Raw genomic sequence first — 25,926 nt, forward strand, 5'->3', positions numbered from 1 at the left:
ACTACCTCAGTGACTTCAGCTTGGGTGATGGACGAGTCCACCTCTGAGCCCTCAGCCTCTGCTTCCTCATCAGAAGACATGGCACCGGGATTGAGGAGATCCTCGAAGTATTCCTTCCACCGTCCAACAATGTGCCCAGTTGAGGTCAACAGCTGCCCACCTCCACTGTAAACAGTTTTGGCAGGGCACTGCTTCCCCCTCCTGAGGCGCCGGACGGTTTGCCAGAATCTCTTTGAGGCCAACCGATAGTCCTTCTCCATGGCCTCACCGAACCGCACCATTTTGTAAAAAGAAAAAAGACCTAGCTTACCAATTCAGGCTAATCTTTAGCTAAGTGATTCACATGATTTTATACATTAGCAAATCACCAACATTGACAATACATATTTTTAGATCAGGATAAATTTGCTTTTTCATACCTGCAGTATTATACCTGCCATGTTGAAAATGTCCTTTTACAAGGAAAAAGCTGTTTTTGTGTAAAACAATACTTGCCACTTCTACCATATGCTTCTCTCCATTACAGTGGAATAAAAAATATGGGTGCTTCCTGAATTTATGGTCACATGACAAAACATGTGCACAGTTGCCTATATACAAGGGGTGGGTCAACTTGCCCACTGGGTCATTAACCCAACCTCTCTATATCATTATTGTACGAAGACTGACAAAGTAACTTTACTGTGTGTCTTTCTCTGATTTTGCTTTGTTTGAATCCAGGCAACACACAGCAAATCTGTACAGCTGACAATGTGCAATTAGAATATACAGTAGATTAGTATAAATGTTGCTACATCTTTGAAAAAAGAATGTTTGCAGAATATATATTATCTCAGAAACTAAGATTTTAGAATTTCACTGATCATGTGTGAAGCATTTCATGAGCTGACTCCTGGTTATATTTCTGCAATGCTGCCTCTATTAGCCAGAGCAGAGCTTCATATCCTCGGGCAGGGCCCTTCCAGTTGTTCTTGAGACCCAACCCAAAACTAAAGGTGGTTGGATTTTTGCAGACAACGCCCTTTGGGGGGCAGCTGTGGCTCAGGGAGTAGAGCGAGTTGTTCCCTAACTGGAAGATTAACGGTTTGATTCCCAGCTTGTCCAGTCCACATGTTGAAGTGCCCTTGAGCAAGACACTGAACCCTCAGATGCTCCCGATGATGATACCGATGTGTGAGTGTGAATGGCCTAATTGTGTGAAAGCGCTTTGAGTGTGCTGCAATGCGTAGAAAAAAACTGTCCAAGTATAAGACTGTTTACCATAGCTCTGGATCTCCCTACCTGAGGATCAGAGGCTGCAGAACAGTATCATTGCTACCTGTTTGGTTTCCCTCTTCAAATATGTTTTACTTGTTTATGCCGCAATTTACAAAACAATTGCATTTTACATTCTTTTGCTGTTTGGGATTTTATCATGTTACTCTTTGTATTTTGGCAACCTGATCTAATTTACTCTTAGTGTGCTGAATTGTTTTAACTTGATTCGTATAAAAAATAAATCAAACTGTAACTTTAAAAATGCTTTATAAATAAAACATATGATAGTAATTAGTCGATGTTACACAGTGTTAGTAATGTTTATTTTATCTGGCACACTTTGCAATCATGCCATATTTTAGGATTTACAACACTGGCAGACAACAGTGTGTAGATGCTGTATTACATTTCATTTCTATGGCATATGCAGCCAAGGCATATGTCAATATATAGGCGAATATAGGCTATCATCTGATTATAACCATCTAGTCTTTTCTCAGCCTAAGGTGATGACTGCTTTCTCCTTAACTGAATAGTCAACAAGCATACTGCTCAGAGATAAAGTGTATCAAACCTATGACAGTAAACATGTGCCCTTTACTTTTTATTTTTTCTTCTTAAGAAAACCTGTAGGCTAGTAGGTTACTCAGAAGATTGGACTGGTTATAGCATTCTTTATAAGCCTATTTAAACAAATAGACTACATCTTAAAATATCACAAGGCCAATACTGTATCTCCACAAATGAATACTACAGACACACGCATATATTACTATTATTTTGTATAATTTAGGCCTAAACTTACCACACATATCCTGAACATTAAATTTGAGGACGTTACAGTAATCTCGAAACACTAAAATTTAACCTCACGTTTCATTGGTGTAACCCGCCTGTCCATCAAAAGCAGCATCCACTCACACAGAGCGTTACATGGCGGGGTGGATATCTTCAATGTGTACAGTAAGCTATGCTGCAAGACTGTTGATAATTATACGGCTAAAGCTTTAAAAGAAGATTTAAACAATTAGTTACGCGTTTACTACTCTGCTGCTCACAGGTATGTAATGACAGGTAACTACAGCTATACATTTCTGTAACAATTTTTATCAGTTATCACGCGCAAACACCCAGGAAGCTTATAACAAGTAGTCACTCAACTGAGATAGATTGTAACCAGCGTTTAATAAGTCGTTATCGGGGGTTTCTGATGTTACACGTACCTTTTCGCCGACCTTTGCCAGTCGGACAGTGCTAAGAGATAAAGTTAAGTCAGGGATGGTGTTAGCAAGTACAGGCCAGTCTGGGTATGAGCACTTTGCAAACCGGGGGAGGGGAGGGATATAGCTGAGATGAGAATTTTCTCCCACCTTGAGGAAAACGAAAGTGATTTCAGTTATGTTATATGACTGAACAAGTCTGTGTTTCTGCCAGAATTAACGCACTATTGTATTATTTTTTGGGGTTGAAATCGTTCAGTATGTCGCCTTCGCCAACAGTAACATTCATCATCTAGTAAGTGCTGGGTTTCTGTACCACTGTCAAATTACACAATAACTAAACCGATTTCCGGTTTAAATTATGAAAATAAAAGTCGGCTCTAATGATTCTGGGCGCAGATACTTACGTATTTAATGGAACTACTTTCGCCAGTGTTAAAAATATTAAATATATTTCCTATTTATATAGCCTATGTTTTACTGGCAGAACAATAATGTACAGTGTGCGCAAAAACATTGTGCCTAAAGTTGGACTAACAACAGGGCAAAATTACACTGTCAATGGGCCCCAAGAGCCCAAGACTTACTGCTGTCTCATTTCGCTCGTGGTAATTGCAAATTTACCACAAATGTTATGAATTTGGTCTAAACTATCAACCAAGGCAGGCCAGGTAGCAGTGCTATTTTTTCAGCTTTGTAGTGCTGGTCACTAGTGACTGATCAAATAATGAAACTATTATATAAATAATCCTCTGTGTAGTTTGACTATAGAATATACATTCACTAGCAAGTTTATTAGGCACACCGGTACAATTGTATGAAATTCAATGTAACACTATTATTATTATTGAGGTCATAGTTAAAGGTGATGTAGCAATGGACCACATTATATTCATATTCAGAGGTGTTCCTTATATTCTGACCCTCTCGTGTATGTAGCCGGGGAGGAAAAAATTTAGAGACACCTCTAAATATAATGTAGTCCACTACAACTCCACCTTTAATTATGCCCTCAATAATAAACATGTAATTGAATTTAAATATCTTATTTGGTTTTAGGTTGTTTTTCTTGTGTATTCCATTTTACTGTTAAACACTGTACATATTATTATTTTTATACTGTAGTATCGTGTGTTTCTGCTCTTAATGCCCTTTGTTGTTCTGTACTGATACATTTGCTATGCCTTAGTAATTACAGCACCAAGCATACTTAAAAATAGTAATTTGTATGGAAAATAATACAAATGCTGCATTCAGATACATTTAACTTATTGGCTGGGGGGGGGTTTTTTTTTTTATTGAGACACAAACTGTATTCCAAAAAATCTTTAATAACAATCCTATCAGCATTAAACAACACTGGTTGGTAATAAAAGGCCATTGTTTCCCTGGGTTACCATATTGTCTCAACCATGGATGGGTTATGAAACACTGGGCCCCCTGGGCACAGACATGTAAGAGAGGCTTCCCACCCTCCTACAATGAAGCTCCACAGACTGAAAGAGTTTTGTGCCTCTTTTAGTTGCCCCCGCAAAATTTGCTGATTTGCATCTTTGTGGCTGTTTTGTGTCTCATTTAGTTATGACCAGTTAGCTTTGCAACTCTTTTTTTAAAATTTTTTTTTTTACAGTTTTTAATTTCTCTTTAGTTATTTAGTTTTTCCTGGTGTTCCTGTTCAGTTGTATAGTGGCTGCTGTAACAATAACATTTCCTTATGGGGAATAATAAAGTACTCTATCTATCTGTCTATCTTTTTAGTTGATTTGCAGGTCTTTGTGATTATTTTTGTTTATATTTTTGCCTACTTATTTTTATGTAAGAGGTTGCTTTGGGCTGGTGTTGCATCTTTTTGTAGCAGTTTTGTGTCTACTGTTACTCATTTTGCATCTGTCTGTTGACTGACTCTACCACAATAACCATTACCTAAGTTACTTAACACCGTCTCGGCAGAATCCATTTGAGGCAGGCGGTTTTTAGGAATGGCCTACTGGCATTAGTTTTAGAGCTTCGTTGCTTTAGGTGCAAAATGTTTTATTTTGGAGACAAGTCCCTGTGCTTCCGGTTTCCATATGGCGTATTTGAGTGGACTTGACGTAGCTGCGTGTAGTACGGCTAGTGCTGAACTGTTACGATGTGTCAATAAGTTAAAAAGGTAGACGGCACCAATTATGAGGGAACCCCCCGGCACATGAGCAGGATTTTAGAGGTATGTTCAGACATGTGGGAGACGTTCATGACAGAGAACCTGTGGTTTTATTGATTTTCCGTTCAAGTCCGTTCTGCTTTCTCAACCTCTCAGTCAGTCACTCTGAAAAACTGTTATTATCGCTGCTTTGGACGTGATGTCCGCCTGCTGGCTTCCCTTTGAATTTGTTTGTTTCCCATCGACATTTCATTGATAACCAGTGTAATAAACCATACCTTCTTGTCGCGGTCACTATGTTGCTTACATATTTCTTCACTCCTGCTTGAAGTCGCCGTGTAAAATAAATGTCAAAGCAACTACATATGCAACCACACAATTAAGTATTTCGATCACATTTTAGTCGGTGGCTTTTGTTAGCAGGTGCTCACGATGCTTGGACTCTTTGGAAACGATTGCATGTTAAAACCGTGACACGTCCAGTTAGCAGGCTGTAGAGCTAGCAAGCTAACTAGCTACTTTTATTCCTAGTAACACTGCTAGGAAATGGAGCTACTGCTCAGCAAAACGTTGCCCACAGATGCATGTGCCTGGATAGAAAACCCCCAGTTTAATTTATCATTGTGGATGTTGTTTTCCTCGGAGAGGGAGACATTTCGACAACATTGTCACGGAGAGTTTGACAGGAGTGATATATCCCCACTACTGTACTGTACTTGGGTTTCTCCTCTAAACCAAAGCAAGATGGACTCTCATTCGGCTTGACAGAGCTCAGATCGACATTTTACACGGAGATCAAAATGTGTGCTTAAAGGTAGGAGCGCGATAGATGGGCAAACGGATCGTTTATAATGTTTGACAAATGTTGTGCTATTATGTGGGTGTGTGCTATTATGGATACAGTAGCTCAAGACTTGACTCCCAGCACAGACAGTCTGATCGGGCATCAGCAGTTTTACCTGAGAACACAACTAACCCTCTGCGTAGCAGATGGAACTGGAAGTGTCCCTACTCGGTGTAGACTGTATGATGTAGAAAATGCATCCAGTGGTCGCAGGGGTCTGGCCTATGTGTTTTGGTTTGTCCACAAGAGCGGATCGACGGCAAGATTGACATGATCACCAATCAGATCATACAAAATGTCCCACTGTAAACTGAAGCTGAGGGCTTGTTCTGTGCAGTTTCACGTACTAATGCCTTATTAAAGTTGTTCTGCACCCGAGATCATGTTGCAGGAATATTGTTGCAGAGATGACAGTATAACGCATGACTGAGAGCAGTGTCTTGTATTTTATAGGTCATCGTCATTGCATGACAAAGACTGGCAGATTTCATCTTCATCACTCATTCAGCATTTCCATAGTTTTTCCTTCAGTAAGTATCCCGTTTTCCACACTCATAAATACAAACATGGATGAATAATATGGTCATTAAATTGTTCATGCAGTGATTGGTAAATTCCATTTGTGTCATGTTTAGTAGACATTCAGAGCACATGCAAACATGTTGAGAAGCATACAGCAGTGAAGTGATGTTCTTCTCATTAATTGTCAGTAATTCAGCTGATTTATATGCCTGGAGACCATCAAAATATACTGCATCTTATAATAGAAGGACATAGCTGTGATAGGTGCACATTTGTAATACAACCTTCTGTTGCTCTTGTTAGACAGACCTAAACTTGAATCCAGTACATCAAGTTGAGAAAGAGCCAGGTGCAATTTTTCTTTTCTTGACTTTACAATTTGATAATGTTATGCTGAATGACTTATAATCAGTATAACTGTATAATAAGGTTTACTCCAGCACAAGACGCTTAAGAGTGCAAGGGTCAAAGATACACTGCAGTGAATCTGGCTATTGTATTGTAGCATCCCCATAATATTCATTCAGTTTTCAATTTTCCTTATTCCTTATCTACTGGTTTCCTCTGGAATGTAGTAACACGATAGAACGGAGGAATATTTTACTTATAAATCACTTTACATACAGCAACTATTGAACTGTTTGCCAGCAGCAGGTCTTGAGGTCTCCAGCTAACTGACCCCTGTCTGCTGTGACTTTGTTCCTGTTATCTTTTTTCACTGAACACTTACAAATGAGTGCTGTAAAGAGCACAGAGTCCATTAATGATCTTGTGCAGCCTTTGTAGTGATCTGTAACTGAAAAGAGCTGCTTGTCCACCAGTCAACAGAAAGATTCAATTAGTTAGTTGTACAATGATCTCTCTCCTCTTATTGGTGCTCTAGCATTTTTTCACAACTGGGATCTGCATGTAATAGAAGTTGTGTAATCTTTAAAATCAAGTGATTCAAACGGAAGGAACTAATGATTTTTTGAATAAAAAATAAAGGAAAAGAATTGTGGGCTGCATCAGTTGTTGCTTTCTACTATTGCACTACATTCAGCCTGTACCATATTTTTTGGAGAACCGGAATTGTCATTGTGAAATGTGTTCATCAAATAGTGCCCTTAAAGCTTTTATCAAGGCAACAAAATTGCAATGGCCATGCCAAGTACAATTCTTTTGCTAACAGTCTACAGTGTAATAAAGCCTCTATATTAGATGTGAAAATTAAAGTGGCGCACTACTTGTTAGTGATGACACAGAATGGTGATTATTTATCTCTGAAAACTCATTTTCACTCTTTGCTGCTCAGTTGTGGATCTATTTACAGTAAAGGTCACAATTTTGCTACATATTCTGACTATGTTTAGATCAAGGAAGGACCTCAGTTTTCATAACATACATTTTTGACGTGTCAGTGTAAACAGACATTTTTGTTTAAAAAATGCAATTTTATGTTTGTAATTTTAAATTTCTCTGTTCTCCCCATCTTACCTACTGAATGTCTTTCATATAGGGCTACAATTAACAATTTTTGATAATAATTTGGTCTATAAAACATCACAAATTGTGAAAAAAGCCCAAGAAGATGTATTCACATATCTTGTTTTACTCAATAACCAGTCCCAAACCCAAATATATCCAATATACACTCACACATGACAAAGAAAATAATTAAATCTTCACATTTGAGAAGATAGTGAGCCAATATTTGGTATTTTTTACTTAAAAAAACAAATGACCTAAACAGTTGATCAACTAGTGAAATACAATAAGTTAACAGTTCAGTTATTGTTGATCGACTAATTTATTCAGTCAGTTGTTGCAGCGGTAATGCAGTCGCTTATTTTTATGCAACCACACTGGCGAGACCTGTAGCTAGAACATGATGTTTTTGGGTGATCCATCTGTCCATCCGTATGTATGTCTATATGTCTGTACGGTCCATTCTTGTGAATGAGATACAGTATCTCAGGAACACCATGAGGGAATTTCATCAAATTTGGCAGAAGTGTTCACTTGGTCCCAGGGATGAACTTATTAGGTTTTAGTGGTCAAACGTCAATGTCAGGGTGACCTCATGTCTGTCCTATTCCTGTGAATTTGATTGGTTGGTGAAGGCATACAAATTGAAGCAGTAATTTGAATTTATAAAATAAGATTATGTTTCAGTCACAAGCATTTTAAAACATTTCACTTAAAATGTTAGTGCAAGTAAGTATAAATATGTATGTAATGGATGTTTGTCTTAACTCTGGGGAAACTAACTTGCAGCAAAGCACATCTCGAATTTACATGAGCGTTCTTCTTACATATTTGTGTTTTGCTAGAAACGTTTTAGTTTGACCCCAACATAATCGGCACTTCATACTGTAGCATTATGGGTGAAGAGACACTCGTGGGGTCCTCCAGATTGCCTTAGGGTAAAGCACCTGGCAGGATCCCCCATAACACCCCTCTGGGCAGGATGTATTTACTTGAGGTCTGGTGTGGATTGTTTGGTGTGTTCATGGGTTTGATTGCTCTGTGTGTGTGATAATAAAATAGCTGCTCCTTTGAGTACAGAAAAGGCAACTTCTGTCTCTAGCACCTTCCTCAAGCTTGCCTATGTTACATTGGTGTCAGAAGTGTGATGGGGAATAGCTGCAGCAAAAGGCAGTGCCATCTGAGGCAGATATCCCTGCAGCCGCTGGGTAATTGACTGCCACCCCGCTCTCAACAGGAGCCTGCCAAAATGAGACCACTGATGGAGCCAGTGTTCCCCAACAGACAAACTGGAGTAACTGTGCCAAGTCATCACCACCCCGGCCTTGGAGGGACTCAAAACCAGCACCAGCCGACCAGCCGGCTGTTCCAGAACCGCAAACAGTACAGTCTGAGCTAGGGACAACAGGACCAACCACGACCAGAAGGCTATGTTGGGAACGCTACTTTGCAGTTTTCCGTCTTCTCCCCAATCCCGGGGTAAAAACACCACAGGTTTCTGGCAAGGGCAGCTGGGAGGCGTATCTCGCCAAGTCCATACTGGTAGCTGCTGCTGCCCACTGGTCAGAGGAAGCCAGTGCACTACAGCTGACTTTGTCGCTGATGGAGGATGCCCAGTCTTGCCTGCAGTTGCTGTTGAGCGACTATTGGGCCCAGGTTAGTGCTCTGCAGAGACGCTTTGGCAAACTTGACATGCAAGATGCCCTGTGCAGTGAGTATAAACACCAGGCCCACATACCCGGAGAATCCCTCTGCATTTTGGCTTAGGATGTTGAGAGCCTGGGCCAGTGTGCCCATTCATGCCACCTGCCAGACTTAGACTGCATGTGTAGCTGGCTTACCCCAGAACTTTGGGTGAAGTCCTGGAGTTCACGCTGGGGTGGGAGACCGCTGCCTGGGCAGCGACGCAGAGCTCCATGCTCTGGGTCATGACCACTGTGCGGTGCAGCCTGCCAGAGACTGGTGACGAGGAGGCAGCCTGCCAGGTCTCTGCCATGCCGCCACTGCTAACATGAGGAAGTGGGAGAGCAGCTGAATGATACCAAGAGGGGTGCCACCATTGTGGATTGCAGGGCCAGATAGCACGCTATTGCCTAGCACCAGCGCCATGATGGCCAGCACCCCCAGACCACTCATCTACCCTTGATTTGTCACAGCTGTTGGTCAGTCACCCCAGACCAAGTTTGTACCCTTCTGGAACTCTGTTTAAACACTTAACTACTTCCAGTTTAGGGGGCACTTCTATAGGCAGCAACACGGCTGTGCTATGGGCTCCCCTGTGACTCCAATAGTTGCCAACCTGTACATGGAAGAATTTGAGGACAAAGCCCCTGTCTTCCTTCACTGGTACCGCTCCCAGCCACCGGTTCTGCTACGTGGATGACACATGGGTTAAAATCAGGACCCAGGAGGTAGACGCTTTCACCAAGCATATCAACTTTGTGGACATCAACATCAAGTAAACTCGTGAGGATGCCAGAGATGACTGTCTGGCCTTTTTGGACTGTGCAGTCCACTTGGGAGGGGACAGAAGCCTGAAGGTAGAAGTATATTGGAAACCTACATACACGGACCAATACCTGCTTTTTGACTCTCACCATCCACTTCAACACAAACTGGGAGTCATCAGAACTCTAAATCACAGGGCAGAGGAAGTGCCCACAACTGCAGAAGGGATCAAGAAGGAGAAACTACACATCCAGAACTCCCTTAAGGCTTGTGGATACCCTAAGTGGGCCTTCACCAAAGCAAGGAAGAGGCTCAACACCAACAGGCCAGGGACCACCCAGGGCCAGAGACTGGTCCACCCGAAGGACAAAACACCCAGAAACAGAGAGAAGTGGCGTATGCAATTAAGTGTAGTCATGAGTGTAACAATTTGTACATTGGTGAAACTAAGCAGCCGCTTCACAAACGCATGGCCCAACACAGGAGGGCCAACTCCAGTGGACCAGAGTCAGCAGTCCACCTCCACCTGAAGGACAAAGGACATTCTTTTGAGGACAGTGGAGTCCAGATCCTCTTTATTTCTGTTATGTCTTTTTTATATATATTTGTGGAATCCTATATTAAAATGTTTGGTCTTTAATTTTAAGATTATGTAACATAAAATATAATTAATTGCACATTATTTCTATTGAATTTTATTTTTTATTGCCATTGTAAATATATATTTGATTGGTCTGTTGGCCTGTGGACTGCTATGATACACCCTTAGAAAATCCACCTGCCAGAGTTCAAAGATGTTAGAGAGAGATCGTCTTTGGAATTTCCTGGCAAAGAATAATCAGAGTTTGCTGATTATTTTGAACTGTTTCTTCAGTTGTGGCATATGCAACTTAACCCTACCAAAAGTAACATTTAAATGACAAAATGCATAAGTACAATCACACCAGAGTACAGTTTAAGCTTTTCATTGACCTGCTGTTTGTGTACCATCATAAGGAAGGCTAAACACTGCAGATTCTGAAATAGGAGGCGCTGTGTATACTGTATGTATTAATAAGACAAAAGGCCCTTTTATGAATGAAATAACAGCTGTAGCCATGGTCACATTACCATTAGCACATCCACTTGCTTTATGCATCATTTCATAATGGGGATATCACTGAATTGTATTCAGTGACTATTTAGATTTCAGAAATGTATCTAACAGTCACAACAAAAAGCCCAGTTGTGGTCAGAATGTGATTACTAATGTCTGTGCTAAATTAACTATAAAACACATTTTATTTGCAAACCATTTATTGTTCTAGCCATTATTATCACACATGTGATTACACAAATGCCACTGTTACAATTGCATTGCCTATTTTGGCAGCAGTTGTCTCTGCTTCCATAAGACAACATATAACTTAGAATGCATGCTTTCACTTACATGGTCTTATGGTTTGCTCAATGCAATGTTTTTTAGGTGTGGTAGTACCATGAAGGGTGGAGGAAGAGGTAAGGAGCCACCCGTTGCAGGGGAGGTCACTGGTAAGCGCCCCAAACGCAAATGCCTGCAGTGGCACCCACTTCTCTCCAAAAAGGCTCTGGATTTCTCTGAAGAGGAAGAAGAGGAGGATGAAGAGGAGTTGGGCAAGGTGAGTGTGTTTGATGTCTTGAAGGGTCATTTAATCATCTCTGTCCATGAACTGAACAACAGATCGGTAAGTTTATTGCATAGGTGGGACAGAAAACATGGTACAGTGTTACATCTAACTGTTTTTATGGATTTCTTATCAGCAACCAGTGCTGTGTGGTGAGGAGCAGGAGTCGCAGATGCAGTGTGGAAGCACAACAGAAGAAATGGAGGAGGACTCGCATGAGCAACGAGCACGGCGGCCCATGAATGCTTTCCTCCTGTTCTGCAAACGCCACCGGTCTCTGGTGCGGCAGGAACACCCTCGCCTAGACAACCGCGGGGCTACCAAGATCCTGGCTGACTGGTGGGCTGTGCTGGAGCCCAAAGAGAAGCAGAAATACACTGACATGGCCAAGGAGGTGAGACTAATCTCTGACTCATACACCTTTATTAACATTATTTCTAGGTGATTGTTTGTGCCAAGCCTCCTGTATTGTTTTATGAAGAGCCAAAGTGAAGCTGGAACTTGTGGGTTCAATTCCAGAAAAAGAAAACTTCATTCAAAATTGCATTGACATTTGCAACTGCACCTATAACTAAACATACAGGTGTGAAATTGAACCTTTCAGCCTAACATGTCTTACTTTATATGTTTAGATAAGGTTGGTAGTTTTTTGAAACATTCTAATATTGTTGATTCAGAATTGATGTTTTTTAGCAGCCTTAACAAACGTTTGCAGGCTAAACCTTGTGACTTGACAGAAAAGATGAGTCCATGAGTGAGTTGCTCAGACATGTCAGCACAGAGAGGACAAAGTATTTAGACAGCAGAGTTTACAACTGGAAAGCTGAAAAAATAAATTCAGACAAGAACATTAATGATTTTTATGGCTGTCCATGCTGCCATGCTTGTAGTTTTTTATGCACTCATCAGTAGAGCTTGAAAAGCGTTGCAAAAACAAGTGAAACATTGCTTTCCTGTTTCCTTTGTTACTATGTTGTACTTATTTCTGCCATTATTTAGTCTATAATTGCAATAAAGAAAAAGATTTGATCGATTCAGGTTGGAAAATCTTTATGTTAAAAGATGGTAGTGCATGTCACTAGCTCAAGAACCCCTATGGATATAGAGCCAATATATGCGGTTCATAATAGAGAAGAATCACCTTAACTTATTTAAAAAGCCCTAGAAACCTATTTTCTGATCTTCGTACTGTGAGTGACAGATCCTACATGAACACATAGCCTTCTGTCAAATTCTGAAATGTTATTTTCCAAGAGAGAGTTCTGTGATTGTGCATTGTTTGTGCTTTTCTCACTGGTTGGATGTGGGTGGGTCCTAATTGGATAAAGGTTACCAATCATGATACAGCAAAATTGTAAATAAATTCAAAGACTAAAAAAATCCCTCTTTGGTTTTCAGTGTCATTTTAATTAACTCTGAATTCTAATGTTCCTATCCTGCAACATTATATCTCTCATTGATGCTTTAAAACAATGATTCAGTGTCTGAACTCCCTATATAATTGACACTGCTGCCACCAGTATGGGGTATATGGGGAGCAGTGCATTCCGACACAGTCAGAATGTTGGTGGTTAGTTTTTTTGCTTATTTAGTCATCAGTATTTAATGATATATAGAGATATATTGATTTAGATTTGATGGATTGAAACCAGGTGTTTTGAGGTTTTGCTTGTAACCAAATCAATTTTGGATGTTTTTCAGTACAAGGATGCCTTTATGAAGGCAAACCCAGGTTACAAATGGTGTCCCACCACCAGCAAACCAGTCAAAAGCCCTTCCTCTCAGCCAGTCAGCAACCCCCGCAAAAAAGTTTGGTCCTTCTCTTCCAATGCATCCAAGGACTCCACCACTGCCAAAAAAGTGCCCAAAACTGACAGCATGCCACAGTTAAACTTTGCCATGGCAGGTATGTATAATAAAACACTGTTAGTACAGAGACGGATGTTTTATTGTTTTTATAACTAATGTCATTCACTGTCAGATCCTACTAAGATGGGAGGCCTTAGCATGCTGCTGTTAGCTGGGGAACATGCCCTCACAAGCAGGGAGGTAGGTCACTGCTGCAAGTCACCCATGGAGACATACATCTGTGTAATACACCAGCTTTCCACTAGGTGGCCTCAAAGGATAATCACTGGTGTTACCTTCATCTGTAGAAGAAAACCTTTATATTCATTCACAATATGCTTTTGGCTTAACCTCAGTATTGTTTGCCTCTCTAGATAACTTTGAGCACTAAACCTAGTCTGCCTGACTCAGCCAGTGAAGGGAGTTCATTTCCAACGGATAAGGAAGAGGTGTGTGCTGAGAATATATTTCTCATTCTCCTATATGCTGCATATGTGTTTTAGACCTACTTGAGGTTTTGCGGTCCCATAAAAGCGAACCACTGATGTTGTCTGACTAGTGTGTGTAGAGAATGAAATAACATTTATTAATACCCGGTGTAGATACCTTAGCCCTCCACTTGTGGATTCCCATCTTATGTCAATTTATACTGCTACTCTACTGCATTTCTGGTGCCACTATTGTACTCTACAGCCATTTGTTTGACAGCTTCAGTTACTAGTTGTTTTGCAGGTTCAGATTATTAATACAAAATGTAATCAACAAATAATGATGCATTACAGTAACTAACCAACAGCATGCCCCATGTTTCCAGCTACAACATTAAATTGGTGCCTACTTGTTAATCAAATAATGTAATTTATGTGATTCTGAAATAGGTCGTTATGTATGAGTGTTTTGGAAATTTTGACTCAAAGGTTTCTTGCAACAAAATTTATCTTAAAAATGATAAAATTGTGTGCTTGTGTGCTTTTCAACTTTTCCTCAATATTGATTGAATGGTGATTGCTGTACACAACTGACACAGACTTGTTATTTAATAACTTACAGCAGCATAACTGACTTGTTTTTGTTCACCCTGTCTCAACTTCTAGATTTTGTCACGGACAGTACCGAACAGAGTGCCTGACATTACTGAAAGCAGGGTCAAGTCTGCCCTTTCCCCACTGCCAGAGGTATGATTTCATTTCATGTCGTCATTCAACCGCTGGCTGTCTAGGTGGTGTCCAGAAAATAACATGGGCTTCATAGACAGTTGGAAAACATTTTGGGAAAAACCTGGTCTGATTAGCAGAGACGGCATCCATCCCACTTTGGATGGTGTGGCTCTCATGTCTAGAAATCTGGATGAGTTTATTTTACAACTTAAATTATGACAACCCAGAGTTGAATCCAGGACGCAGGGTCCCAGTCTTGCACTCCTCTCTGCGTCTCTTTGCAGCTGCTACCCATCCACCCATCCAAAACTCCCAGTACCACATAGACAAAATAAGAACAACCCCAGGTTTCTTCTCAGCACTGTAGCCAGGCTGACAAAGAGCCACAGTGCTGTTGAGCTTAATATTCCCTTAGATCTCAGCAGCAATGACTTCTTCTTCATTCATCCAGCTGTTATCTATGCTGCTTATTCCTGAATAGGGTCATGGCAGGACTAGAGACAATCCCAGCTGACACTGGGTGAGAGGCAGGGCCCACCCTTGACGGGTCGCCAGTCTATCACAGGGCTGACTATCCCTAATCAACACATCCATATTAGATCTGATTAACCTCTCTCTATTAACAGGTTATGTTCCACAGGCTTTTGAAGTTGCAATAATTAAACCTCTACTCAAAAAGCCTACTCTTGACCCAGGTGGTCTGGTTAATTATAGACCAATATCCAGTCTTCTGTTTATTTCTAAAATCCTTGAAAAAGCTGTTGTTAAAAAAAGCTGGAAACTTGTTCCAGCACCATCAAATCTGGCACTGCCACCATCTGAGATACTTGGTGGCACCTGTGCCCAAACATTTCCTCCCTAATTTCACACCAGGACAATAGGCGTCGGTCCACATGTGAGAGTCCAAAGGACTGGAACTCCACCCGGTGGGATAAATACCTCCTGCTCACCACCAGTCAGACAGTTGTCACTGTCACTCTAGGACTGTACTACATAACTGTCAGGAGAAGAAGATACAGGGAAAAACTCTTTCCTCTCATATACTATTTTCATGTAATGACATCAGTCAGTCAGGTTTCCTCCTTACTCTTTAAAGGGGATGAGAGGAGCCGGTTAGATGTAAATAAATAAATAAAGCCACCCCGACTCCACCTGCTCATGATGTATTCCTCCCTTTAATGATGTATTCTGCCTCTCCTCCACAGTGTGCTTGGTAATACCAGGCTGTGCACGAAGTGCACTGCGTCTGTGGCCACCAAAATTGCAAAACACAGTTGAACGCAGCCATATTCACCTTGCTCCTGGAGTGTAGACATGAGTTTGTTTTTGTAAAAAACGCAACAGGTAATTGTAACAGTGTTACTGTATGTTGACAGTCATCTCTGTCTGCGGCACCTGAAGGAAAACCATGCAGACAGTCTGCTCTCTTCCAGCTTGCTGAGGTAAGGCAGTTGACATTATGCACGTAGTGATTTTAGGTAACACACAGCAGCTTTCTTTGGTCACCGGTGAGAACTATGAAGCATCTGATTTTACAGATTGGACTGTAAAATCCAGTCTTTTCCATTTGTCATCCTTCATGCTACAGACTGAAAGACTAAAACTGTGACAGAGTTGCTGTTGTGTGGAAGTCTACTTGAGCTAAAACCAGAAACCAGTATTTGTTAGCCGAAAGCAAACACTGAACATTCGTTACTTTTAGTAAAGGCAAATTGTGACATTGGTTCCCTTTTTTTTACATTTTTGTTCTTGTCCTTTGTGTCACGTACTTAACAGTGATTTTTATAGCTCAAAGTAAAGCATGTAATGCTTTGTGACAGAGAAAACAAGTTCACTGTAAACAAGTTTTTGTCACTGTTAAGATGTACATTATAACGTATTTCAGACATAACAAGGCTACTAGAAAGAATAGAACACATGATGTAACCTGTAGAAATTTGTGATCGGTTGAAGAATAATAAAACTACGGAAGTTAAATGTAGAGATGGGTATCTTATTAGGAGCATACTTTTTCAATTCACTTGATTTACATGAAGTATTTGTGCTGTTTGTTAAGATGTGCTTAGCATCTGAGGCTGGAAAGATGGACACAGTTGTATCTCAGCCAGTGGACAGCTCCTCTGCAGCCTCTTTCCAACAAACTACAGTCATGCCAGAGATCAAGGAGGAGCAAGCAGACAGTGACAACTGTCCTCCATCCTCTCATACATCAACCCTCTTACCGTCACTCTCCTCTGTCACTTCTACCTCTACTGATGCCATTCCCCCACAGCTTGGCAGCCAAAATGCATGTGTCAAAAAGAAGAGCAAGAAAAAAGAGGTGGCCAAGTCAAATGATAACAGTGACATCCCTTGCCTAACAAAGAAGTCCATCAAAAAGCGGAACCATGCAGAATCAAATGAGGACAGTGTTTTCAGTACAATAGAGGCAGTGGCCAAAGGGGCCTGGAATGACACTGAGGAGAAGCCCAAGACGAAGATCCAGAGCAGTCCTAGTAGTGGAAACTCTGGTTTGCCCAAAAAGAAGAGTAAGTCAAAAATCAAGACATTTCTCAAAGAAAAAGAGGAGGACATGCATGAAGATAGTGGGCAGCGTGGGCAGTCCAGTTCTTCTGAGGTGGAGATGAAGGAAGAGATGACTGATGATAGCCCCAAGTCAGAAGCAGAGGAAGCAAGCATAGGAAGCACAGACCTTCAGGGCAGCGTGGCAGAACCCCTTCCCCCCCCCTGCTCCCACTCACCTGCTAAGCTCAAAGAGGAGGACAAGGGGAATGAGAGGCAGAGTGAAGTGACCTGTGAGTCCACCACAGAGAGTCGTGGCTCCAGGAAATCAGAGCGGAGCTGTAAAGGAGCCTTGTATAAAACCCTTGTTTCTGAGGGAATGCTGACATCGCTGAGAGCCAATATTGACCGAGGTATTCATTTTTAATCAAGAGCCAAATAATTAACACATGTAGGAGGCATAATGTACATGTGCTGTAGAGTAACAACTGATCTCTTCTGTTTGTCTGAATTGTTGTACGACTTCAGGTAAACGAGCTACTTTCCGTTCTTCTGATCACGATGCAAGCTGGAGTGATGACAGTTGGACAGCGCTACAGATGGGACCTAATAATCCCAAGAAGCTGAAGAAGTCCAAGTCCAAAGATGACTCTTCACAGAGGTGAGTTATGTGTCCTCTTAGTTCTATGTTGTACCATTTTGTAGCATTATCATTTTGTACAGTAATGACAGAATGGGTCAGTTTAAGCTTGGCTCTTTTTTTCATGCTTTCTTCTGCATACCTTGTATTAAATTTACTATATGCAATCTGAAATATCTAACATTGTCAGTTGTCATCATTAACCCTCTTACTTATCTAGCTCAGTTACACCTGCGAGTTCACAAGTCATGCTCATTGAATCTGTCATAGTTAAACCCCATTCAGAAAGGTTTCTCTTTCCTCTAAGGTAGACAGAGTGATTTTAAAGGGAAATTCAAGTATTTTTCAACTTTGGTATTATTCTCTGAAATGTGGCCTTTCTGAGTTACTTAAAGCTTAAGTGTACTGCAGTTTCACTTACATGCATTTCATTATCAATTTTAATTCTATCTGCAGCGCATGTGTGTGCAAACATTCATTTACAGTTACATCCCAATTAAGCTGCTGTTTCTCAGTGTACTTACTGGTCCTCCAGTAATCTAAAACTCATCTGGAGAGACACTATACAGAAAGATGTATTATTTTAATTATTCCTGGGGTTTTGTGCGTAGAGCTTTCTGTTACTTAGTTTTATCAGTGCAGCTGAAGTAGTAAAAAAAAAGGTTTGCTAAACTGATAGCAGCATACCAGTTTATAAACATCAGCTTTCAGTCCATTCATGTGAAGAAAGGAACAAAAGCATGACAGGCATTTATAAAGTACCATTTGATTCCTTTACATTTGTCCATGTAAATGAATTGATTATCAGTAGTAAGGAAGTAAAAAATTGAATCATTTGACAAGCCTGTTAACGATAAATGGTTTTCCTGCAGAATATAACTGACTGTAATCTACCAGTGGCTAAAAAGCTGCACAGAACGATGAACTACAGAACATACTTTATTACTGGCCCCTTCTGTAATATCAGTCCTGTTTTCATCTTTACTGATCACTTTAGGGAAATGCATAACTTTTAAGATGGCCTTGAAGTCTACTTTGTTTTGAAGGCTAGGTTAGGCTGATGATCAGCTGTCAAATCTGAACTTCACTTGTCAGCCTAGGGAAACTGGAGGAGGAGTTTGAAAAGAAATTTAACAGCCTACCACAGTACAGTCCAATGACATTTGATAAGAAGGGGACCACTGTCGCAAAAAAGAAGAAGACTGACAGCTCCACTCTCCCAGAGGAAGTTTCTAAAGTTGACAAAGGTAAGAATAAAATCAAAGATTTCTCCACTGATTAAACGCAATGACTGCTCTTCAATATCCTCTCATCTCATCCATGGCCCAATCTGCACCTGTTTATAGAGTCATTTTTAGGTGTAGTTCTGTCTTTGTTAAAGCAAAAACATTTGGATTTCATAACATAGCATTTCCATGCTCTTTTTTTTCTTGCTATATCAGGGCCATCTTCATCTCAGAAAAAGACATCATTCCACAAGATTGTTAGGAAGCACAAACACAAAAAGGAGAAACCAGATGCAGTGGACAAAGGTGAACTAGAATGGTGATGTTTGTGCATTTTATAGCAGGGGTAATACATATTTTCAGAGGTACTTAACAGTTACCTGTTGTCATTGCCCTCAAGACCAGTGAAATGTTGCAGTTAAAGATTTGAAACAAATCAGATGAAAATATCTAATTCAGACGCTTCTATACAACAGTTAATTTTTTAAATCTAATTTAGGTCTATTTTATTTTCTAAAATCTACTTAAAGAGCAATTTGAATTAAAGAATTTACCTTCACAGCACAAAAAGTCGTGGTTTAAAGTAACAAGGTTGAGCTACTCAGAACAGCAATCTTTGCTGATTTAAAAAAATCTGTAATATTCCAAAAAGTCCCTGTCAAACACTTGGACAAACCTTCTCATTCCATGGTTTGTTTGTATTTCTATTGTTTCTCAAAACAAGCTAAAAATTGCTCGTTTGCCTTTATGACAGCTTTGCACACTAGTGACAATACCTTAATCAGTGTCCTGAGATAGTCATCAGTTAACAGTTGTGCCTCATCAAAAGTTAATATGTGGAATTTCTTGCCTTCTTAATGTATTTGAGACTATCAGCTGAGTCATACTGACATAATGTTGATATACAGGTACATTAGATACTCCTGTTCGGCTACTGTAGTAATCTGTATTGTGGCAAAAACGGTTCTACCAGAAAAACTTTTAAACTGCCTCTCATGAGGATCACCCCTGGAAAGGAAGACCGAGAAAGGTGGATTAGAGTTAGCAGCCTCAGAAATCTCCAATTAATACCCATCAGGTAGCAGGCCTCATCTGTTTGGAGGAGTTTACATGAATCAGACCGTCATCATTGAATTGCTGCAAAGAAACCACTACTGAGGGAGACGAAGAAGAAGAAGGGCATTGCTTTAGTCAAGGAAAACAAAGAATGGTCATTAAACCAATGTGTATTAATTTAAAGTGTAGAAAATAATAAAATCTAAGAAAAACCACTGAATGAGAAGGTGTGTTCAAACTTTTGACTTGTACTGTACTGACTCAGATGTACTGTATATAGAAATGGATATACGTATTGTGTTGAGGCCTTTGTCCAAGCAATGATTTTCATCTGGTTAAATCACAATGATAGTAAACAAATTAATTTAAAAAACTTTGGAACACACCTCCTTGTCAAAGGAAACCAAAACATATCTGTGCCACTGAGTTTCATGACTGCCTAAATTCAAAGGTCATATCACTGAAATCTTTTTCAATGCCCTTTTCTTTACAGCAGTGGTGCAGAGTGATTCCATGCTGGATTCAGCTTCAAAAGCCAAATCATGTGCCCCCATTGCCACAATCTACCCAGATGTCCAGGGCACTACTAGTATGGAGATGCTGGTTGGTAGCCAGAAGAGGAAGGCTAGGAAGACCAAGATCACACACTTGGTACGCACAGCTGATGGCAGTGTGTCTCCAGCTGAGGGTGAGTGATGAATCACTTATTGTGAGACAGATCTGTCTGTCTTTGGCTCTCTAAAGAGTCTACATTTTTTCCACTTACGGTATGGTTAAAACACATTGTATTTTAAATGGAACATTGGGAAAATACTAGTTACTCCATAATTTTTCTCATATTATTACTTGGTTTTGTGTGCTCTTTTAGAGGAGAAAACTAAGGACCTGAACCAGGAACAGGATAAGAAGCCATTACCCCAACAGAATTTATGCAGTGAAAAAGGGTGCTACATTAATCCTACATCAGAGGGGGCAAAGAGGAGCACCGTGCCACAAGCTGCTTTCTTCAGCTTGACAGCCCTTGCTGAGGTTGCAGCAATGGAAAATGTTCACAGGTAGATACACAGCCCGGCTTATATACAGCATTCAGTAATTGTGATATAATGTGTGCTTTTCATCCAGTATCATTTATGTGCCCATTCTCAATAATGTTAAAGTCCCCATGACTGCTGATTTTACAGCCTGTTTCCAGCCATTTAATGTTAAATCTTGGGCACCTTTAGATTAACTTGGCCCCCCTCTTAACTCCAAATAGTCTGTAATTATTTCAGAACAATGAAACCAGAGAGCCTCTTCCTAAAACAAGAGGATAGTTCATGAACGTGCACACCTCCTGCTGGCAGTGTTGTGTCAAAGTGGACAGCACAACGAACCATAACAGCATTAATTAATATGAATGTCTCCTCCATAGATAGGTAAACAACGGTATATGTACCAAAGAGATGTGTAACACTCTAAACAAAGAGGGTAACTGAGAAACCCCATATTTTAACTTTCATAATGCAGACATAGTAACTTCTCCAGCCTTAAAACAATTCTCTCTAATGTTACAGAAACAAGGCATTAACAGGCACGCAACGTGTGTTTTTTAAACTTACCATTAAGTCCCACCAAGTAGTGGAAACATCACTCCCTTTCAAGTAGCTCCAAGGTTGGTAAATCCAACCGGTGGGCACTGTGTCTTACACGACCACATACAGTCCCAAAGTAGTGAAATTAATTCCAACAGGAAGCGTAGCACAGACAATAACATCATGAATCATTTATTCTCTGGTTAACCAGCAACACATCACATGCAGCAGACACACTGGCCTCAAGTAGTCAAAACAAACAGGTACTGTGCTCCGGAGGAATCCATTGTTGATGAGCTGATCATTCATTGCTGTGGGGGCTTCACTGGCGGCTGGTGGTAGGTTAGACCTGGTCAGGTAAAACAGCGAGTCCCTGTACAGGAACATTCCCGGACATGCAGTAACCTCAGGCCCTGTATTTTTCTCCACATCCTCTGGTCACAGTGCAACAGCAGGAGGGAAAATATATTCATAAAACCGCATGCAGTCAAAAATTTCCACTTTTACAATGACACAGGTGGATGTCTTTTTTAAAAAAAATAAGCTTTATTGAAAATATACATAACAAACAAGGCAATATAACATTTTGCTAATATGGTGGAGGCACAGGTGGATGTCAGTCAAGCTCTCATGAACGTGCAACTGCCTAGAGATTATGATCATTCAAGGAAATCCTTAAACTATCACGTAATAAAGTCTCGTGAGCGAGAGTTTACGAGATGTGTATGAACAGAGTTGCTTCTGCATAGAAATACTAGAACATATGTTCACCTAATTTTTTGATCTTTAGGTCGCGTCTAAGATTAGAATTCACCGTTGTAACATTGTAGATAAGTCAGAAAACAAGGAAAAGTGCCATGGGCTCTTTAAGTGACTTATAATTGTCTAATAAGATGTTGTAAGCCGGAAATAATTAGCAAAACACTAGTGACAATAATTGACTTATAGTTTTTATAGGCTTTAGTACTGCCATGACCTAATGTCAACTCTGTGTCCTATATTGAGCTTTCACAGTCTCAAACTCTTCATCATAGTTTGCCTCCAAGGAAAAGGCCAGTATGTTGAAATTGGACAGTTTCATACAGAGACGTGTGGACCCACAGAACAGAAAGAAATATACAAATTGGAAAATATATAAACTTACAAAGTAGGCATTGTTACTCTTAAATATGTACATAAGGTGAACAGACAGTAAATCTACATGCTGTCTATAATTAGATGCACACTGAGGTAATTTAGTGTCCATCATTGACTCTAATTGCAACAAACATACTTAGTATCCACTGTAAAATAGAAAGAAAGAAATTATAAACATAAAAAATACTCTCTGGCATTTCCACTCAGTAGGCTAGATCAGACCTGGTGTAGGTGATACCCATGTGCTGCCGACATAGACTGCACCCCCAGAATGCATCAGTAGAGGGAGTCAAATGCTTAAACAATGGTCAGTTACATTTTTGCTGATAAGCTCAGGCTGTAGCTTATTTTGTGGACTGCTAACTCCTTTTAACACCTTTTATTAAGACAATATATGTTATTTTGCTAAAAGTTGAACATTTAATATACAAATGATTTCTAGGTTTATTTGATGATTTAGTTTTCATTTTTCTCTCAGGGTCTTTTTCAGGAAGGCATATGCAGTATTCTAATGTCTCTGCCAATTACATCTGCCTTCCCCAAGTGTGCTGAAATGGTCATTTTTCTAAAATTAGATGCCACTGCTAGTAAACCTAAAAGCAATTGTCTAGCACTTCTGCTTGTTGTCTTTAGAAACCATCAGCTTCCAGTATAAGGTCACACCCCATACCCTTTACATTGGGCCTGTTTCACATGAAGTCATATGAACAAATATGTTTTACATGACACATCTGAGTGATTTAAGAGAATTTATCAGAGAGAATTCACCATTTTTCTGGTGATCCAGGTCTGCCATACCAGTCATTACAAAAAAACAGAAACAAACAAAAACAATAATGATGATAATGTGATGGGTCTGTGCTACCAAACTGCAGCACTGCCAGCTAGTCTCACAAACAAAGCTCTTGTGGAAATGTTAGTCATTACCCCATATGATACTACAGGACTTCAAAAAGAAGCAGGGGCACAGTAAGCACAGTTTCATATTTTGTAGAGAAAGACATGGTGCCAGTAAAAAATCAGGTATCAAAAACTGATGGAAGTGGTTGACTCCAGGTGTAAAGTTACAGGACAGAAACAGCGCTGCATCAGCTGTACAATGCAAGGGAAATGTGGAAGAGCAGCTTTAAACACTTGATTTAAAAATAAATGATAGTTTAGAACTTTAACAGAATTTATGTCAGATTCAGTCTTAAACCGAATGTACAGTGCCTTGCGAAAGTATTCGGCCCCCTTGAACTTTGCGACCTTTTGCCACATTTCAGGCTTCAAACATAAAGATATAAAACTGTAATTTTTTGTGAAGAATCAACAACAAGTGGGACACAATCATGAAGTGGAACGAAATTTATTGGATATTTCAAACTTTTTTAACAAATAAAAAACTGAAAAATTGGGCGTGCAAAATTATTCAACCCCCTTAAGTTAATACGTTGTAGCGCCACCTTTTGCTGCGATTACAGCTGTAAATCGCTTGGGGTATGTCTCTATCAGTTTTGCACATCGAGAGACTGAAATTTTTGCCCATGCCTCCTTGCAAAACAGCTCGAGCTCAGTGAGGTTGGATGGAGAGCGTTTGTGAACAGCAGTTGTCAGTTCTTTCCACAGATTCTCGATTGGATTCAGGTCTGGACTTTGACTTGGCCATTCTAACACCTGGATATGTTTATTTGTGAACCATTCCATTGTAGATTTTGCTTTATGTTTTGAATCATTGTCTTGTTGGAAGACAAATCTCCATCCCAGTCTCAGGTCTTTTGCAGACTCCATCAGGTTTCCTTCCAGAATGGTCCTGTATTTGGCTCCATCCATCTTCCCATCAATTTTAACCATCTTCCCTGTCCCTGCTGAAGAAAAGCAGGCCCAAACCATGATGCTGCCACCACCATGTTTGACAATGGGGATGGTGTGTTCAGGGTGATGAACTGTGTTGCTTTTACGCCAAACATAACATTTTGCATTGTTGCCAAAAAGTTCGATTTTGGTTTCATCTGACCAGAGCACCTTCTTCCACATGTTTGGTGTGTCTCCCAGGTGGCTTGTGGCAAACTTTAAACGACACTTTTTATGGATATCTTTAAGAAATGGCTTTCTTCTTGCCACTCTTCCATAAAGGCCAGATTTGTGCAGTATACGACTGATTGTTGTCCTATGGACAGAGTCTCCCACCTCAGCTGTAGATCTCTGCAGTTCATCCAGAGTGATCATGGGCCTCTTGGCTGCATCTCTGATCAGTCTTCTCCTTGTATGAGCTGAAAGTTTAGAGGGACGGCCAGGTCTTGGTAGATTTGCAGTGGTCTGATACTCCTTCCATTTCAATATTATCGCTTGCACAGTGCTCCTTGGGATGTTTAAAGCTTGGGAAATCTTTTTGTATCCAAATCCGGCTTTAAACTTCTCCACAACAGTATCTCGGACCTGCCTGGTGTGTTCCTTGTTCTTCATGATGCTCTCTGCGCTTTAAACAGACCTCTGAGACTATCACAGTGCAGGTGCATTTATACGGAGACTTGATTACACACAGGTGGATTCTATTTATCATCATTAGTCATTTAGGTCAACATTGGATCATTCAGAGATCCTCACTGAACTTCTGGAGAGAGTTTGCTGCACTGAAAGTAAAGGGGCTGAATAATTTTGCACGCCCAATTATTCAGTTTTTTATTTGTTAAAAAAGTTTGAAATATCCAATAAATTTCGTTCCACTTCATGATTGTGTCCCACTTGTTGTTGATTCTTCACAAAAAATTACAGTTTTATATCTTTATGTTTGAAGCCTGAAATGTGGCAAAAGTTCGCAAAGTTCAAGGGGGCCAAATACTTTCGCAAGGCACTGTACTTGAAATTCAAATGTTCTTGTGAACAGTGTTTGCCACCAGGTACTCTGCATAATACATTGTGTGTATCCTGGGGGTCTATATCGCCCATCTGCCGCAGATAATATACTTGTTTTTACTTACTTTATTTTATTTATTATACAGTATATAATTTATACAGTTTTTATACAACTGAATGAGAGTCATATTGTAAAGCACTTTGTTTATTAAAGTCAAAAAGCAGTCCAGCAGTTACCTCAGGGTCTTTATACAGGTTGCTGTCTGGGGAAGCATTCTCTATTATAGCACCTGATAGTGCTGCATCATTAATAATGCAATGTTGTTATGGTTAGCCCCCCTCACCAGGAGGGTGAGGGAGAACTAGGGGTAGGACTCAAGATTGCTGACCCAGGTGCTAGTACAAAACAA

General features: G+C 40.2%; 1 protein-coding gene across 9 annotated transcripts in view; it reads left to right on the forward strand.

Annotated features, from left to right (window-relative positions):
- The first annotated feature begins 2,214 nt into the window (after positions 1-2,214).
- The window catches only part of bbx (BBX high mobility group box domain containing), a 29,112-nt gene continuing 5,400 nt past the window's right edge, over positions 2,215-25,926 (forward strand). The window contains exons 1-15 of one of the 9 annotated variants that reach the window (XM_020620603.1): positions 2,215-2,317; positions 5,918-5,994; positions 11,367-11,538; positions 11,681-11,938; positions 13,246-13,450; positions 13,526-13,593; positions 13,767-13,841; positions 14,487-14,567; positions 15,926-15,991; positions 16,606-17,464; positions 17,580-17,712; positions 18,787-18,938; positions 19,134-19,223; positions 20,467-20,661; positions 20,842-21,028. In XM_020620603.1, coding sequence (XP_020476259.1) covers positions 11,380-11,538; positions 11,681-11,938; positions 13,246-13,450; positions 13,526-13,593; positions 13,767-13,841; positions 14,487-14,567; positions 15,926-15,991; positions 16,606-17,464; positions 17,580-17,712; positions 18,787-18,938; positions 19,134-19,223; positions 20,467-20,661; positions 20,842-21,028 — 2,528 coding nt within the window. In that variant the 5' untranslated portion in view covers positions 2,215-2,317; positions 5,918-5,994; positions 11,367-11,379. Of the gene's footprint in view, positions 2,332-4,577; positions 4,684-4,987; positions 5,435-5,917; positions 5,995-11,366; positions 11,539-11,680; positions 11,939-13,245; positions 13,451-13,525; positions 13,594-13,766; positions 13,842-14,486; positions 14,568-15,925; positions 15,992-16,605; positions 17,465-17,579; positions 17,713-18,786; positions 18,939-19,133; positions 19,224-20,466; positions 20,662-20,841; positions 21,029-25,926 lie in introns of those variants that run through there. The other 8 variants (XM_020620605.1, XM_020620602.1, XM_020620609.1 and 5 more) reach the window with 8 other exon arrangements.

This window comes from Monopterus albus, unplaced genomic scaffold (genome assembly GCF_001952655.1).
Source record: "Monopterus albus unplaced genomic scaffold, M_albus_1.0 scaffold243.1, whole genome shotgun sequence".
Taxonomy (NCBI): Eukaryota; Metazoa; Chordata; class Actinopteri; order Synbranchiformes; family Synbranchidae; genus Monopterus; species Monopterus albus.